Here is a 17,094-nt window from a genome sequence, read left to right on the forward strand (position 1 = left end):
ACTCGGGTTCAGTTCATTGGTTGGCTCACATCAGCCTGTAACTTGAGCTCCACAGTGGGGGCTCTGCCACCTTCATCCTCCTCCTCCTTGGTGCTTTACACTCAAACACACACACACACACACACAGTGAATCTTTGGGTTGCAAAGGCTCAGCAGATAAGGGACCTTTAGAAGACCCAGGTTTAGTTCCCAGCACAATTTCGGGAGCCAACACCCCTCCCTGGTCTCCACCAACACTGCCTGCAATTACACATTTGCAGCCAAACACTGATAAAGTTAATAAAATCTTACTGTAAGCTCAGGCCTCACTTAAAATGTGTATTTTTTTTTATTGAAGTTTTAAAAAGAAATTTTTTAACCAGACAAAAGGATGCACAACATTTTAATCTATTATATGATACTGTCTTGTTCTGTGGTGATCATGTTTAGTCAGCTGTCCATAATATACAATACTGGATTCAATCACATTATTTACAGAGGGGCCAAAGCACTCATCTACAGGTAAAGGCGCTCGGTTTAATGTGCACTTCCACAGCCCTATGAAAACACAAGCACTATGTACACTGTAAACACCACAGGGCATATCCAAACGTCATTCTCACAGGATCAAGCATACAAGGTCTCAGGTAAGGTGCCTGGTTTTTCTTTTTTAGGCATAATTCTCAAAGGTTCGATTTCCTTTTCACTCACTGCAAATACAGAGCCAGTGCTGGAACACTGCAGGGTCCCCTTGTGGAGACTGCCTGGTGAGCTCTGAGCGTCCGTGGCGAAGGAAAACAGGCAGAGTTCTTCACAGCTGGATGGGTTAAGTGTGAGGCACCACTATACAGAACCATGGAACTAATTTCTTGTTCAGCCGGCAAATGAACTCAGAGTCCAGAATGCCTGGATAATGGCAGTCTGGTCTGAAGAGACTGCTGGGCGGCTGAGGTCGCACGCCTCCAGGCTGACCCAGGTGTTTCACAGCCCCGCGCGTCTCTGTGGACTTCAGTATTCCTCTTCCGTTTCGCTGCCTCTTGTTTTCTTATGGACGGCCCGGTTAAAGCTGTGGCAGGCAGGTAGCCAGTGGTTGTCATGAAGGCCTAGTTTACAGCCGGGAAAGCCCTTCTGAGCCTGGTGGCAGCACATCCAGTACCCAGGCCCGTACGGCAACGCCTGGCAGTAGGGCTTGGGGTGCCACCGGCAGAGGGACACGTCCCCTTTCACATACTTTTTCTTGCACTGCTTGCAGGGGTCTTCTCTGTAGCGTGGGTCCCGAACCCAGCGCGAGTCCGCCGGCCTGATGTTGTAGTACTCGATGATGGACTTGAAGTAGCGGCAGGTGCACTTGAGAACCGCCAGGCTCAGGGTGGGGAGCAGCCTGAGGATCCTCACCAGGATGTGGTGCGGCAGGCAGGCCAGGTACTGCTGCGGCTCCAGAAGCTGCTGGAGCTTAACCCTGGTCTCCAGGAAGTCCCGAGACACCTGCCTCTTCAAGCTGGATGTCTCAAGCACCGGTAACGGGCTTTCCACAGCAGAGGCCGCTGGGCCGAGTGGCTCCACAGAACCACCTTTCTCCTCGCATGCACTGTTGTCCTCGGCAGCGGAGCGAGGCTGCCGGGCCTCTGAGGCCTCTTGTGCTGTGTGTTCATTCAGCTGGGAGCACTGTGGCTGCTCCTGTCCAGGTGACAGAAAAAACAACATCCCAGGAAGAGGCTCTTCCAGGGAGTCCAGAGCAGTAGGTGGGTCTTTCTCTACTGTGCACACAGTGACGCTGATGCACAAAGGTTCTTTCCTCTGATCAGGGCTGTGGTTTGGGAGTGGCACATGCTCTCTGCCTCGACAGCTGATGGCATCTGTGGGCAGCTCAGTGGCTTGGATACAGGTACGGGAAGAAAAGAGCAATTCACCAAATTCATCCGTCATTTCTACGTCATTCCGGTTGCAGTTGGTCACAGCTGTTTGCTGACGTGGCTCTAATTCTGTGCTGTCCATGTGGAAAGTCATGCCTGCTGGCAATGAGGGACAGCCCTGAGAAGTACCATCCCAGGCCTGGTCCCCTGCAGAACGGTCAGTTGCCGAGGGTCCTTCACCCACAGGCGCCGACTGCATGGGGTGCAGCTGGGCGTCAGCTGTGTCTTCGGAGCCCTTTTCAATGGCCTGGGAACCGTTTGTGAGCAAGACCCTGCCCACATTTCGCCGGAAGCTGTTACTCCGTGACAAGCCCCCAGGTTCCCGCTGGCCCTGTTGCTTTAGACACTCTGACTCCAGCTTGGCTACCATGTCAAGGACACGGACTGGCTCACCCTGTGACCGGTCGGCTGCAGGACTCTCTCTTTCTGTGGGTCCCTCACAAGTTCCTGGAGCAGAGACGGGCTCAGGCGCAGCGGGCACACCTCGGCACTGGCCAGAAATCTTCACAATGGCAGGTGAACTTGTGCAGCTAGCTAGCAGAGCAGTGGCTCTCTGCTCAAGGAAGGCCACCATCTGTATCACTGACAGAGGCCTCCCTGTATAGACACCATCCCCACTGTCACTCACATAATGCACAGAACAGTGCTCGATGCCACATGCAAACGGCTCCGGCTGGCAGCACGGGCTGCTGAGCTCCCTCATCACTTCTAGCTGCACCTTGGCTCTCGTAAGGCCCCCCGATTTTTTCCTCCTTTTAGTGGCTCTCCCGTCGAGATCCCAGGGACTTTTGATTTTCATAGATCCTGTCCTACTGCTACACTGGTGCGCTGCAAAGAACGCAATTTTCTCCTTCGTGTTTCCAGGCTTGACAATGGTCCAGCCCCCAGGCACCCCCCCTTCTTCCTCGCCCTGGTGCACAGTTGCAGACGGCACATTCTTTTTGGCTTTAACATGCAAGCTGTTCTCCACAGGGCTCTTCCCACTCATGCTGCATAGAACATTTGGAGAAAGAATCCCAAAAGGTTTTCTAGATGCTGCTTTGACAAGGGGGGCTGGAGGGAAGACAGCTGCTTTCATGTAGTTAGCTCTGCCCTTTTCATCACTGACAGTGCTCTGGTGGCTCACCGGCGTGCTCAGCGTGTGCCTGCTGACTTGGGGCTCTTTCTTCTGGAGTTTCCAATATGGCTTCAGGTGCATAACAGATGCCCTGGGACAGGAGAGAACAGAGCCGACTTAGGTATTCTGCTGCAGCTTCCAGTAGGAGAAATACCATCTCCCCAGTTCTTTTTGTTTGTTTTTACAGACAGGGATTCTCTGTGTGGCCTTGGCTGGCCTCGAACTTACAGTCATCACCTGCCTCTGCCTTCCGAGTGCTGGGATTTAAAGGCGTGCCTGCCGCCACCCTACTGTCTCCCCACTTCCAAAGTCTTTGCCAAAAGACTTGTTTCTAATGCACAAAGCAAACTAACCACTTCCTGAGGAATTATGGGCCAGAAAATAAGCTGATTTTGACTGATATATTATAGAGAGGGCTATTAGTTAATGTAAAATAATCCTTTAAAGTTGAATTCACCAAATCTGCTTTTTAAAAATCACACCGTGGCACAGATTAGAGAACCTTCTGAATGTCCCTACCTTGATCATTTGTCTTCCTTTTAGGGTTTCACGTAGGCTAGGCTGGCCCAGGCTTTCTGCTCTACCCCTGCCCCGCCCCTGTAACTAGTGTCTCACTGTGTAAGCTACGCTGCTCTCAAGCATGTGTTCCTCCTGCTCAGCTTCCCTCTCAGTGCTGGGACAGCGGGCATGCGCGTGTGCCCGGCCCGAGGACAGTGTCTTGTTTGGTGGGCGCGTTTTGTTTTAGACAGCCTCTCAGTGTGTAATCCTGGCTGGCCTGAGTTGCCTGTCTTAGTCTCCCAAGTGCTGGATTAGAGGCCTGGCAGTAACTCTTGGGGCCTAGTTTACCTTCCCAGTTTATCACAATTAGCATTTTATTGGTTGCATATAAAAATAACTATTATTTCCTCAACCATTCCTGTAGCTCTGGCTATTTTGCTGTCTGTTACTTGTCATTTGTCTGCTGTGTGCTTTCTAAACTTTCTAAATAATCTACTCATATGAACTATACATTCTTCCCAGCTATGTTAAATAAAACAAAGAACTTATACTCATTTCTAAAAAAGTTTCAATTAATTCAGACAAACAGAACAGAACAACAAAAACATGGCGCCTTTTTTCCTCTTTCCTGGTCAGGGGATGGGGATGGAAGGCTTTCAGAGTGTCCTGGTCTCTGCTGATGACTGGCTAGCTGGCGGGGACAGGTATAACTTGGCAGGGCACTTCCTCTCTGGTCCTGAGTAGAAATGCTAACGGAAGGGCTCAGCCATGAGGCACTGCAAGCACCCACACCCTTGCTACAAAACCCTGGCTGGAAGTGAAGAGACTGCTCTCTCTAGGGAAGTCTGGTCTCCTGTAAAATAATCCTACCAACCACAATAAAAATCTATAGTTACAGGTTTGTGGGAGTGAGGCTACAACACTTTCAGACCTGTATGTGGAGATTCACATTGGCTGAGGTTATGACTTCTGACCTGCCTCCTGGAGGGCAGCTAAGTCACAGCGCCTGTGACATGGTGGCCTTTAACTACCTCCAGGCATCAGTGCTGACTGGAGTGGACACATTCTTCGTAACTTGCATAGCTCTTTAGCCTAGTTGCAGCTGTCTTCTAACTGTGAATAGAAACTCTCCCTTTTAAAGGTTTTTTTTTTTTCCTTTTTTACATTGCTCTGTAAGTACAGGCGTGTGCTGTACGGCAACATTTGGGGAAGGAGGAGACCTCTCCTTGCACTGTGTGACGTCAGGGGTCAAGCCCAGGTCTCCAGGCTTGGTGGCAAGTACCTCTACACAGGGAGCCAGCTCCCCAGCTCCCCGTCCAGGAGCAGACCCCCCCCCTCTATTAAATGTATATTTTGTTATAATTTATTCAATTACATCTCAATTGTTGCTATCCCTTTGCTCTTATCTTCCTGTTCCTACTCTTCTGCCCTATTGCCCTCCCCTAGACCTCTGATGGGAGGGCCCGCCTACCCCACTGTCTGGCCACAGCCTCTCAGGTCTCATCAAGATAGCCTGCATCCCCTTCCTGTGTGCTCCCAAGGTCCTCTTGCCAAGGGGCAGTGACCAAATCATGGGTACCAGAGTACATGTCAGAGGTGCAGCGGCCCCACACAGCCCTCACCCCCCACGTGGGGACTCAGCTGCCTGGAGTAGATCTTAACACGAACATCCTAACATTGTAATAGCTTTCTGTCCTTTGCAACAATTTAATCTTCCCAAAAGAACCAACCAGGATGACATGTAAATAAGTAAGAGTCATACTGAGTGTTGTCTCTTTGTCCCAACTGTGTGCTGGATTTTCATAACCTCTTGGGTTCTGTTTTGTTTGTTTTCCAAGACAGGGTTTCTCTGTGTAGCCTTGGCTGTCCTGGACTCACTCTGTAGACCAGGCTGGCCTTAAACTCACAGCAGTCCACCTGCCTCTGCCTCCCGAGTGCTGGGATTAAAGGTGTGCACCACCACGCCCGGCTCTCATAACCTCTTGTAAGTGAAATGAAAGCACTGGAGGTCAGGGGGGAATAATAAATGATCACAGGATGACCTCATTACAGAACACCTGTGAGTACACCTAAGCCTACCGCAGCAATGCGTGTGCGCGTTTGTATTGCACAATGTTTTCTCTGCCTCTCTTGCCCTCCCAGTACTTTAGGTGCTGTGTGGTGTGCTAGCTGCTTTTACATCAAATTGATACAAGCTATAGTCATCTAAGAGGAGGGAACCTCAATTTATAGAGAAAATGCCTTCATAAGATCAGGCTGTATGGGGCTGGAGAGATGACTCGGCGGTTAAGAGCACCGACTGCTCTTCCAGAGGTCCTGAGTTCCATTCCCAGCAATCACATGGTGGCTCACAACCACCTGTAATGTGATCGGATGCCCTCTTCTAGACTACAGGTGTACCTGTAGGCAGAGCACTGAATACATAGTAATGAATAAATACATCTTTAAAAAAAGAAAGAAAGCAGACTGAACAAGCCAAGATGAGCAAGCCAGGAAGCGGCACCCTCCATGGCCTCAGTATCAGCTCCTGCCTCCAGTTTGCTGCCCTTTTTTAGTTCTTGTCCTGACTTCCTTCAATGACAGTGATGTACGAGGGTAAGCCAAGGAAACTCACTCCTCCGCAATTTGCTTTTGGTCATCACATTTCTTTATAGTAATAGTAACGAGGCGCTGTTCCTGACAAGTACAGATGTGTGAGGAGACTGGGGAAGGCTTTCGTTTACACTGTAAGGTCCGCTCTGCTGACGAGTGAGTGACAGCTTCAGCAAGATAAAACTGGAGGTGGCCCAAAGGCAGGGGTGAGGGAGGAAGGGCCATCCTCCAGCTGACTGCGGGGAGGGAGTCCTAGGAGGCTCCAGGCTTAGGTTGCTGCTGGGTGGAAGGATGCCAACTTCTCCCTTTCCCTTGGTGGACACCTAAAAGTTCTGAGCCAAAAAATAGGAAGGTCTGGTAAGACACAGACCACAAAAACCTTAGTTTTGGTTGAAATCAGCGTTAATTAAGGCTATAGCGCAGGGTACCAGGGCATCTGTTACAAAACCCCAAAATAAAAACAGATGGTAGCATTTTGTCTAACCCCATCCCACGCTCGAAATAAACACACTGGAAAGTTCCATCCAGGCTTCTATGGGTGCCAATCTCTTCATCACTGAACTAGAATCTTGTCCATAGAGGCAGGGTCTGTGCTCAGCAAGCACTGAACCACATCCCCAGCCCTCAAACTCCTGTTATAACAGTCGGCTATAATTAGCTAGGCATGATGGCACATGCGAGCATTCCCAGCACCTTCTGTAGACACAGAGACAGGAGGATGAGGACTGAGGTGCAGTGAGGATGGTGTCAGTTGGTGGGCACCCTCAACTACATAGTCATTTTGAGACCAGCTTGGGCACATCTTCCTGTTTTAAACAAAGTCTGTTATAATTAAACACTCCTCTCTTGTAATTAAATAAAATGCAAACCTATACAGCACCTACATATCAGTTCTTAGGCCCCTAGAAAGGTCCTCAGAAAATTAAGCTGCCTAGGATCATTCACCAGTTTTCCTGGGACTAGGCCCAGACTCTATTTTAAACCTTACACTAAGGTTATCAAGAGCTTTGGTGCCTGTGTGTCTGTCACATCCAGCAAAGGGCACTGATGGGCTCTGGCTTTGGCCTAGGGAGGCTATCAGAAGTGAGGCAGAACTGTAACAGGAAGCAAGGACGCAGTCTGTGCCGAAGTATCTCTCCTACGCTGGGTAAAGAGATGTAAAGAGATGTATTTCTGTGTCTTTCTCTTAAACAAACAAGATGAAAGCTAGTCACATCCCAAATCAACTTTAAAGCAACGGGGTCCATAAAACAGACAGCTTCAGAACTGTTCCCAGGAATGTCCTTCCCCCTTCTAACCCCACAGGACTGGACACGTGCACAACTGTAAGTCAGAGTCACTCGTACAAAGATACAGAAACCAAGCCCAGCAGAACGTGATAGCTTATGTAGGTTACATACACAGGCTAGTATGGGTGCTGTGAGAGCCGTGAGGGAAGAGGAGAGGAGGAGTGGGCCTGGCACAGAGGTCCTCACTTTGTAAGCTAAGCCTTGAAGGAAGACAAGGTCCTAACAGCCTCAAGTGTAGCTGGTTTGGGGAAATGCAGGTAATTAGAAGGAGTCTGAGCTAAGATCCCGCCAGTGCAGAGATGGTTTGTAAACAGCAAGATGCTCATCACAGTTAGAGGAGGAGAAGCATCAAGGATCCTCAAACCTACGGCTTTGGCAACTGCATGAAGGATGGCTCCTCTCAGTGGATGGCAGCGAGATGGCTGTCAGAGGTGCAGAAGGGAGGCAGAGGGAGGGTCATGTTCTCAGAGACGTGCGGCTTGGAGCCTGCAAAACAGTCGGTTAAGAGGTCAAGTAGGAGGAGGAAAGAGCACAGCTGTCACTAAAGGACTTCAGAAAGTCATCTCCCAAATTCTGCACAATACACATGTACATTGTTACTTTTATAATACAACGTGTGTAAGAATAGGATAGTGCATGCCTGTGAGCACTGTTACTGGGAAGCAGCAGTAACTGCTGCTCATCCGATTCTTCACCCTGCTGAATGTGAGTGTGACACACACACACACACACACACACACACACACACACACACACACACACACACACACACGAGACTTTATCTCAAAAAGCCAAATTAAACGAAGATCGGACTAGTCCCTGACAACCCAGTAACAGCACACAGCACCTCACTCACTCACATGGTAGGCTGTGGCTAGGAGAAGGGGGTGTCAGCTGGTGGCGGGTCCTTGCTGCCCACTCTGAGGAAGGGCCATGCAGAAAGCAGGGAGCACTGATCAGAACAGCTGTCATTCGTGTGGCCAGGAGGACACTGATCACACCGAGTCCCCAGGAATGTGAGGACATTATCAACAAGCAGCTCAAACTTGGACACCTTCACACAGTGATGGCCAAAACCCAGCTGTCAAAGCTAGAGTATTCTGGTTAGACACTGTGTACTCCAGCCCACAGACAGTTGGGAAGAGGCAGGAGAGAGGCTCAGTGGTTAGAGCACAGCCTACTCTAGCACACAGACTGGCTCACAGCCATCTGTAACCAACTCCGGGTATCCAATGCCATCTTCTGAATTCATATGGTGCTGGTACCACACATACATGCAGGCAAACACTGATACACATAAAAATAAGTAAAAGTGGAAAAACTCTCACCTGAATAGTATACAATCACAAAGTTAAGCCACAAAAGTTAAATATATGTGCTAAAAAGTGTGTCTAGGGCACAGCGTGGTAGCACACGTGCAGTCCAGCATCGGGGAAGGTGAAGCAGAATTGCTCTATTAAGTCCCAGCCAGCCAGGGCTCTGACGTGAGACCTACCTCACGCACCGCAGCCCCGGCCCCAACAAAAGTTGTGTGAACCAACCCATGAAAAAGTCAAAGTCAGTTTTTCACGTGTATAGTGTTGGCAATTAAATCAGAGCCTCGACCGTGCGAGGCAAGAGCACCAAGAAGCTGCAGCTCAGTCTTTTGAGAGTCTTAGTGTGTAGTCCAGGCCAGACCCTGCCTACCTCAGCCTCTCACGTGTTAGAACTAGGCGGAGGGATAAACTTGATCAATAAGGGATTAAAAGCTGATATATGATGAGAACAAGAAAAAGACTCAAGATTTTTAATTTTGTTTTGTTTTGTTTTGTTTTTCTTCAAGACAGGGTTTCTCTGTGTAGCCCTGGCTGTCCTGGAACTCACTATGTAGACCAGGCTGGCCTCGAATTCACAGAGATCTGTCTGCCTCTGCTTCCCGAGTGCTGAAATTAAAGGTGTGTGCCACCATCTGGCAGAGAATTTTTTTAAGAACCTGTCTTAATGTATAAAAACAGCTCCCAGAAAACATGTATTGCACCTTCTTCACCCGAGGATCACACAAGCTATAGGCAGGTCTAGCAGCACACTCCCCCGTGTGCCCGTGGGGGTGGGGGTCTAGCAGCACACTCCCCCCGTGTGCCCGTGGGGGTGGGGGTCTAGCAGCACACTCCCCCGTGTACCCATGGGGGTAGGGGTCTAGCAGCACACTCCCCCGTGTGCCTGTGGGGGTGGGGGTCTAGCAGCACACTCCCCCGTGTGCCCGTGGGAGTGGGGGTCTAGCAGCACACTCCCCCGTGTGCCAGTGGGGGTGGGGGTCTAGCAGCACACTCCCCCGTGTGCCTGTGGGGGTGGGGGTCTAGCAGCACACTCCCCCGTGTGCCCGTGGGGGTGGGGGTCTAGCAGCACACTCCCCCCGTGTGCCCGTAGGGGTGGGGTACTGAGTCTATTTAGTGAGAGGCGGTACATGACTTATAGCTAATCTGGACTGTCCACCACCACAGAAGCAAGTGTGTGGGCATGTCCCTGAGGAGCTGCTTCTGGTTTTGGTTGTGAGCCTCACCTTTAACAGCTGAGCCATCTCTCCAGCCCAACCCTGAGAAGCTTCTAAATGAGGTGAACTGAGGTGGAAGATCTACTTTAAATGTGAGCTCTGCGCTCCCAGCTCCTGCCCCTGCCGCTCCCATCCCGCCGTGACTGCACGCCTGGAGCTGCCTATCAAACCCTTCCTTCTCTACATTAGCCTTGTCAGGTTACTCTGTCACAGTAACAAGACAAATAATTACCACATGACTTCTGGAGACCCATGGCCAGGTCATGATAAAATTAAGATTATATTAAGACTAAAGCTGCAAGCTCAGCTGGAGAAATGCTCATGGTTAAGAGCCCTTGGCCCCACCCACACCCTCCTCTGGCGTCTAAGGACACGAATGTGGAACATGCATATATACAAGCAAACATTCGTAAGCATAAAGTAAAAATAAGTAAGTCTTTAAAACACACAGAACCTCTTAGATTACTGTCCTCTCCTACATGTGAAGCAGACGCTGAGGAGGCTGAGAATCAAGAGTTGAGAGGCTGGCCTGGACTACATAATACAAAACAAAACAAAAAACAAATCTAAAATGCTGACCACAGGTTGCTGCTGGCATGCTAGCACACACCTGCACCCAGCCACTCAGGAGGATGAGGTAAGATTGTGTTAGCTCCGAGCTAAGGGCCAGCCTGGACACCACAACAGGGCCTCATTAACAAAACAGGAACGTAACAACCAAACCCACCTACGCTCATCTACAGTACAAATAAAATGATACAAGATTCTGAGGGCATTCATAAAGAGAGCTTTAGCTCTGACATGATGTCAGTTTCTCTTACATGCCACGAAAGATGACAGACGGGCTGATGCAGACATTATCAGATCAGCAAGTTTCAAAGGCACAAGACACTCACTCCACCAGTAAGAACTAACTGGAAAAGGCACCAAGAGCAGGAGGTATAAGTACAGACCGAAGTACAGGACAAAATGTACTGCACACCTCTCTAGGCACTGACAAGACGCAGCCCGCTCTCACAGAGCACAACAAAACAGCCCGTGTGTGAGAATGATCCCTGGAAGACTACGTGATGACTTCATCCAGAAGGAGCTCAGCTCTTCTGTCCCTTGTGATGTAAGAGAGCAGAGCCTCACTATGCAGCTCAGGCTAGTCTTGAACTCAGGGCCCGAGTATCCTCTGACCGTCCACGTAGCCAGGTGGCCATATCCACTCACACATGGCTTTAAAGGAGCGTCCACCAAAGCTTCATGGCTGGTTTTGTCCCAGGATGGTTACCTGGTTTAGTAATGCATAATGGGAAAAAATCTTTTGTTATCTCTGTAAACCACCACCACCACCACCACCTTCCCTACCCTAGAGAGAACGGCCTTTGGAACCACGCAGCTCAGAAGACCATCTTACATCCCTCGATGGCACCTAAAAGACACACTGCCCACTTGCCTAAGGTTATTACCTGAATTCTTCTGTTTGTTTGCTTGCTTGTTGTTTACACAGGGTCTCTCTGTGTAGCCTTGGCTGTCCTGGACTCACTTAGTAGACCAGGCTGGTCTTGAACTCACAAAGATCCACCTGCCTCTGCCTCCCAAGTGCTGGGATTACAGGTGTGCGCCGCCGCCGCGCCTGGCTTTGTTATATGCATTCTATACCACAAATAAGACTAAACAAAACTAATTTCCAAAAAATGAACAATGTATGGTGAACTCCAGGAGACAATGAAATAGCCAGGCAGGAGCAGGAGTCCCGCCGGAGTAGGCCTTGATCCCAAAGCGTCATATTAAGTCACTGTCCCCTCCTCCTTAAAGGTCCTCTGTTTAAATGTAGCCACATTTTGAGGCTCCCGATAATGGTGCAACAGATAATGACGGGGGAATAGCTCCTGACAGTAAAGTACATACAGAAGTTTTCCAGGTTTAATATGCCTTGAAATCACACAAAAGAAAAATAACAAAAGGATTCACATGTGTTGACACGCCTTTAATCCCGGCATGGGGGACATGCAGAGGCAGGTGGGTCACGGAGTTTGAGGCCAGCCTGGTCTACATAGTGAGGAAAGAAATGGGCAAGAGAGAACAGAAAGGGGAGAGAAGAGAAAGGAAGGAAGGAAGGAGGGAATGTATGGAAAAACAAAACAGGAAAGCTAAGTGATAGAAACTGTATGTAACCCCAGGTGACTCAAGAGCTCGTTGCTGAGAACAGTGCGCAGTCTTCTAACTCACTGAGAAGTACATACAGAAAGGGAAAATGTTATCATTCGTGTTAGTTAAAGTCTCTTTGATATCAAGCACGGTGATCACCTAACCTTTTCTCTTTCCCCAGTCAGTAAATCCTTTGAAATACTGATCAAAGAAAACAGACTAGTGCTGAGGAAATGGCAGATATATTCCAGGTCTGTCACTGTTTCAAGAGATTCACAGGGCACCCTCTAAAGTTCATCAAGGTCCACAGACTTACGTCATGGAGTGCTGACTCACAGAACACTCATTTATCCAGGGCGGTGACTCATTCGGTGTAGTGTGTAGTGTGCAGGAAGCCCTGGGGTTGGTCCCCAGCACTGCATAAACCTGGATGTGGTGGCACAACTGGGAGACGATGGCACAGAGTCTGGAGGGGATGGAGAGGTGGCTCAGTGGTTAAGAACACTGGCTGCTCTTCCAGAGGTCCCAGGTTTGATTCCCAGCACCCACATGGCAGCTCACAACTGTCTGTAACTCCAGTTCCAGGGGATCTGACACCCTCACACAGACACAGACATACATACAGGCAAAACACCAATGGATATGAAATAAAAACAAATCATTAAAAATAAATAAATACAAAACAAAAAGCCTCTTTAAAAATGAGCAGGCCTGACAACTTGAGTTTGACCTCAGGAGCCCACTGTGGAAGCAGGGCCTCAGTTGCTCTCTGATCTCATGTGCGCTACAGCACATGTGATCTTTTATCGTTTTGTTTGTTTTTTAAGACAGGGTTTCTCTGTGTACCCTTGGCTGTCCTGGACTTGCTTTGTAGACCAAGCTGGCCTCGAACTCAGAGATCCTCCTGCCTCTGTCTTCCTGAGTGCGATATTGGCTATAGTGTCCTGTTGCTTTGAGTTCTGTATGCTAAAATGATAGTCTGTTAGTGACTTCAGCATACAAAACTCAAAGCAACAGGACACTATGCTGTGAAGTTCTAAAAGCTGGCTTGTATTCCAGCTCTGACCTCCTTTAAAAGGAATTCTAGATCTGTTCAGACAGTTCAGCAAAGGAGAAGTGGACACAGGGGTCCCATTTAACTGCACCCCAGGACTTGCTCTACCACTGCTGAATCTGAATGAATGATGTCATGTAATATCTTTTGTATCCACTTCCCCCCCGCCCCGACCCCCCGAGTCAGGGTTTCTCTGTGTAGTCCTGGCTGTCCTGGACTCGCTTTGTAGACCAAGCTGGCCTCAAATTCAACAGTGATCCACCTGCCTCTGCCTCCCGAGTGCTGGGACTAAAGGCGTGCACCACCACGCCTGGCTACTCAGCTCTTAAATGGCACTGAGGTTAAACAAGTTCTCAAAGAAGAAAAGCAGTAAGAATGCTTAAAAGACATCCAGTAGTAGATGGCTGCTTTTAGACTTAATGAAGAAAATCCCCCCTACTAGTCCCATTACAGAAACTTCACCGAGCCAGGCAATCTCTACTTTCTGAGCAGCCGCGCTCAGCTATTTGCTTTAAATAAAGCACTTAATAGGTGACTAGGATTCAGGATGTAGTCTTTTAAATGGTACAAAAGTGCAATCATGGTATAAACATTAGCAGAAGACGACGGGAAGGCCCTAGAAGATACCAGATGTGCTCCAAGATGCCTTAGCACATTCAAATGGAAAATGGGCAGTTGTGAAGGAAAACCTTACTGTAGAGAACCTGAGCACACAGGGTCCTCCCTGCCTGCTCTCTTACAAAGGGGACGGTACACATACTTGTAATCCTCGCACATGAGGGACGCAGACAAGGGGAGCTGCCAGGAGTTTGAGGCCAGCCAAGCACACAGAACAAGTACTAAGCAAGACTGTGTCCTGAAAAAGTACCTACTCCTGGGGAAAAAAAACAAAGCAAAAGATCAAAAACAACAAAACCAATGGGGCCGGGCGTGGTGGCGCACGCCTTTAATCCCAGCACTCGGGAGGCAGGGGCAGGCGGATCACTGTGAGTTCGAGGCCAGCCTGGACTACAAAGTGAGTCCAGGACAGTCAAGGCTACACAGAGAAACCCTGTCTCAAAAAAACCAAAAAAAAAAAAAAAAATCCAACAACAAAACCAATGTCTTCAATAAACTACCAATACTAAGGCTGTAGTACATGTTTTAGACTTTATTGCTTGAGGTATGCGCGCGCACACACACACACACACACACACACACACACACACACACACGACAGAGCACTTAAAACAGCTATATATAGTATCTAGGTACATGTTAACTTGAACACAAACTAAACCCTAACAAGCTCAAAAATGACTAAGTAGTACAAGACAGCACACTGACTGGATGAACTACAGTTTTACTGCTACTAAGTACTCGCTCGGTATATAATATACTGAAAATCTCAATACCAAAGCCTATCACTGCTAACCAGTGTCATAGAGGATATTAACTCAAACAAAAATACAGTTGAAGATAGCAGAGTATTAAACGAAAACTTACTTCCTCACAGGCCGTGGTTACAAGGCAGACGGAATGACAGACTCAGTCATCAGCGTTCTGTAGCTTTTACTCTATTAAGGACCCTGGTCCTGAAGAGTCAGGGGCTTAATGAGCACATAGTCCTAGCACCCGGACGGCAGAAGCAGAAGGGCCAGGAGTTCAGGGCCACCCTGAGCCACATGAGGGACACACTGTTGAAGCTTCATTACTATGCCATTCTGTCTGACAAATAGACATTATTTGTCTATATTTACTGGTTTTTTAAAAAGAGAAATAAATATATAGACGCATTTGGAAAACACTGGGTAAACGGGCCCTGAAATGTTCGTTATCTATACGCAGTGTGGAGCTACAGGCTGACTAACCGGAGAGAGGTTTGCTGGGTGAGGCAACTTCTGCACCACACGTCCCTTGGCTGCCTTACCCCTTCCTGGTTCAGACAAGGGGCACACGCTATTATTCCACACCACACCCATTACTGAAAACTTAACAGGAAATAAATCAGGAAGCAATTTAAAAGAAAGAAGAGGGAGATACACTAGGAAATCAAGTAATAAAAAAAGAACTGGACTAAAGGTGACAATGGTAAATGCCAACCAGTTCCTTTCTTTCTTTTTTCGTTTTCTTTTAAAGAAAGCTCAAGATGTATTGTTTTGAGAAAAGGCCTCACTTCTGTAGTCTAGGGTGGCCTGCAACATGAAAATCAAGGGCTTGAATTATAGGCATAGACCAACAAAGCTGGTTCAATCAATTTACTTTTGGTTTTTCAAGACTGGGTCTCTCTGTGTAGCCTTAGCTGCCCACGCTCACTTAAGTGAGGAGAGAGAAAAGACACTACGTAAATATCACAGCAACTTAGCTACTAATATTTATTAAACACTGACCTCTTAGCTACATACAACTAATATAATTAATATTCTCATTTCACAAATGTGGAACTATCATTAGAATTTATGACTCGAGGGCTAGAAAGATGGCTGGGCAATTAAAAGCACTGGCTGCTCTTCCAAAGGACCCAGTTTTGATTCCCAAAAACTGATGGTGGCTTGTGGAACCTGCCACCCTCTTCTGGCCTCCTCCAGGGGGCATGCATGGAGTGCACAGACATACAATGGAGGTAAAACATTCATATAAATACATTTAAAATAGTATAACGAATAGTCACAGTCAACAAATGTTTTATGAGTTATGTAATAATCAACAATTACAGAGGTCCCTCTCAGTGAGCACAATTACTTGATTGTTTTCCTTTAATCCTATTTTTCCACTCTCTAAGTCACAGATCAAAGTCACGTAAAGTTCTTTTTAATAGAAAATAGTTCTTGGCTGGGCCTAGTGGTGCAGACCTTCAGTCCCAGTGGGGGGCTCCGAATGAGAATGACCCTCACAGGCTCGATGGGCCCCAGTCAGTGGAGCTGTCTGGAAAAGATGATCAGCTGTGACCCTGTGGGAGCAGGTGTGTCACTGGGATGATCAGCTGTGACCTTGTGGGAGCAGGTGTGTCACTGGGATGATCAGCTGTGACCCTGTGGGAGCAGGTGTGCCACTGGGATGATCAGCTGTGACCCTGTGGGAGCAGGTGTGTCACTGGGATGATCAGCTGTGACCTTGTGGGAGCAGGTGTGTCACTGGGATGATCAGCTGTGACCCTGTGGGAGCAGGTGTGCCACTGGGATGATCAGCTGTGACCTTGTGGGAGCAGGTGTGCCACTGGGATGATCAGTTGTGACCCTGTGGGAGCAGGTGTGCCACTGGGATGATCAGCTGTGACCCTGTGGGAGCAGGTGTGCCACTGGGATGATCAGCTGTGACCCTGTGGGAGCAGGTGTGCCACTGGGATGATCAGCTGTGACCCTGTGGGAGCAGGTGTGCCACTGGGATGATCAGCTGTGACCCTGTGGGAGCAGGTGTGCCACTGGGATGATCAGCTGTGACCTTGTGGGAGCAGGTGTGTCACTGGGATGATCAGCTGTGACCCTGTGGGAGCAGGTGTGCCACTGGGATGATCAGCTGTGACCCTGTGGGAGCAGGTGTGCCACTGGGATGATCAGCTGTGACCTTGTGGGAGCAGGTGTGCCACTGGGATGATCAGCTGTGACCCTGTGGGAGCAGGTGTGTCACTGGGATGATCAGCTGTGACCCTGTGGGAGCAGGTGTGCCACTGGGATGATCAGCTGTGACCCTGTGGGAGCAGGTGTGCCACTGGGATGATCAGCTGTGACCTTGTGGGAGCAGGTGTGCCACTGGGATGATCAGCTGTGACCTTGTGGGAGCAGGTGTGCCACTGGGATGATCAGCTGTGACCTTGTGGGAGCAGGTGTGCCACTGGGATGATCAGCTGTGACCCTGTGGGAGCAGGTGTGCCACTGGGATGGGCGTTGAGATTTCAGAAGTCCATGGTGGGCCCAGTCCCCCTTGCTTTCTGCTTGTAACTTGTGGGTCACACGTGAGCTCTCAGCTACTTTCCCAGTGCAGGGCCATGCCTGCTTGCCTGCCACCAC

At 49.0% G+C, this 17,094-nt stretch overlaps 1 protein-coding gene across 10 annotated transcripts in view; it reads right to left on the minus strand.

The window, feature by feature from the left end:
- Positions 1-304: 304 nt before the first annotated feature.
- The window catches only part of FBXO34 (F-box protein 34), a 62,321-nt gene continuing 45,531 nt past the window's right edge, over positions 305-17,094 (minus strand). For 7 of the 10 annotated variants that reach the window (XM_084796620.1, XM_084796626.1, XM_084796629.1 and 4 more), the window contains one exon: positions 305-3,100. In XM_084796620.1, the coding sequence (XP_084652746.1) occupies positions 988-3,100 (2,113 nt within the window). In that variant the 3' untranslated portion in view covers positions 305-987. Of the gene's footprint in view, positions 3,101-7,752; positions 7,875-17,094 lie in introns of those variants that run through there. The other 3 variants (XM_084796625.1, XM_084796624.1, XM_084796627.1) reach the window with 2 other exon arrangements.

Source organism: Acomys minous (assembly GCF_964271855.1).
Source record: "Acomys minous genome assembly, chromosome: 9".
Taxonomy (NCBI): Eukaryota; Metazoa; Chordata; class Mammalia; order Rodentia; family Muridae; genus Acomys; species Acomys minous.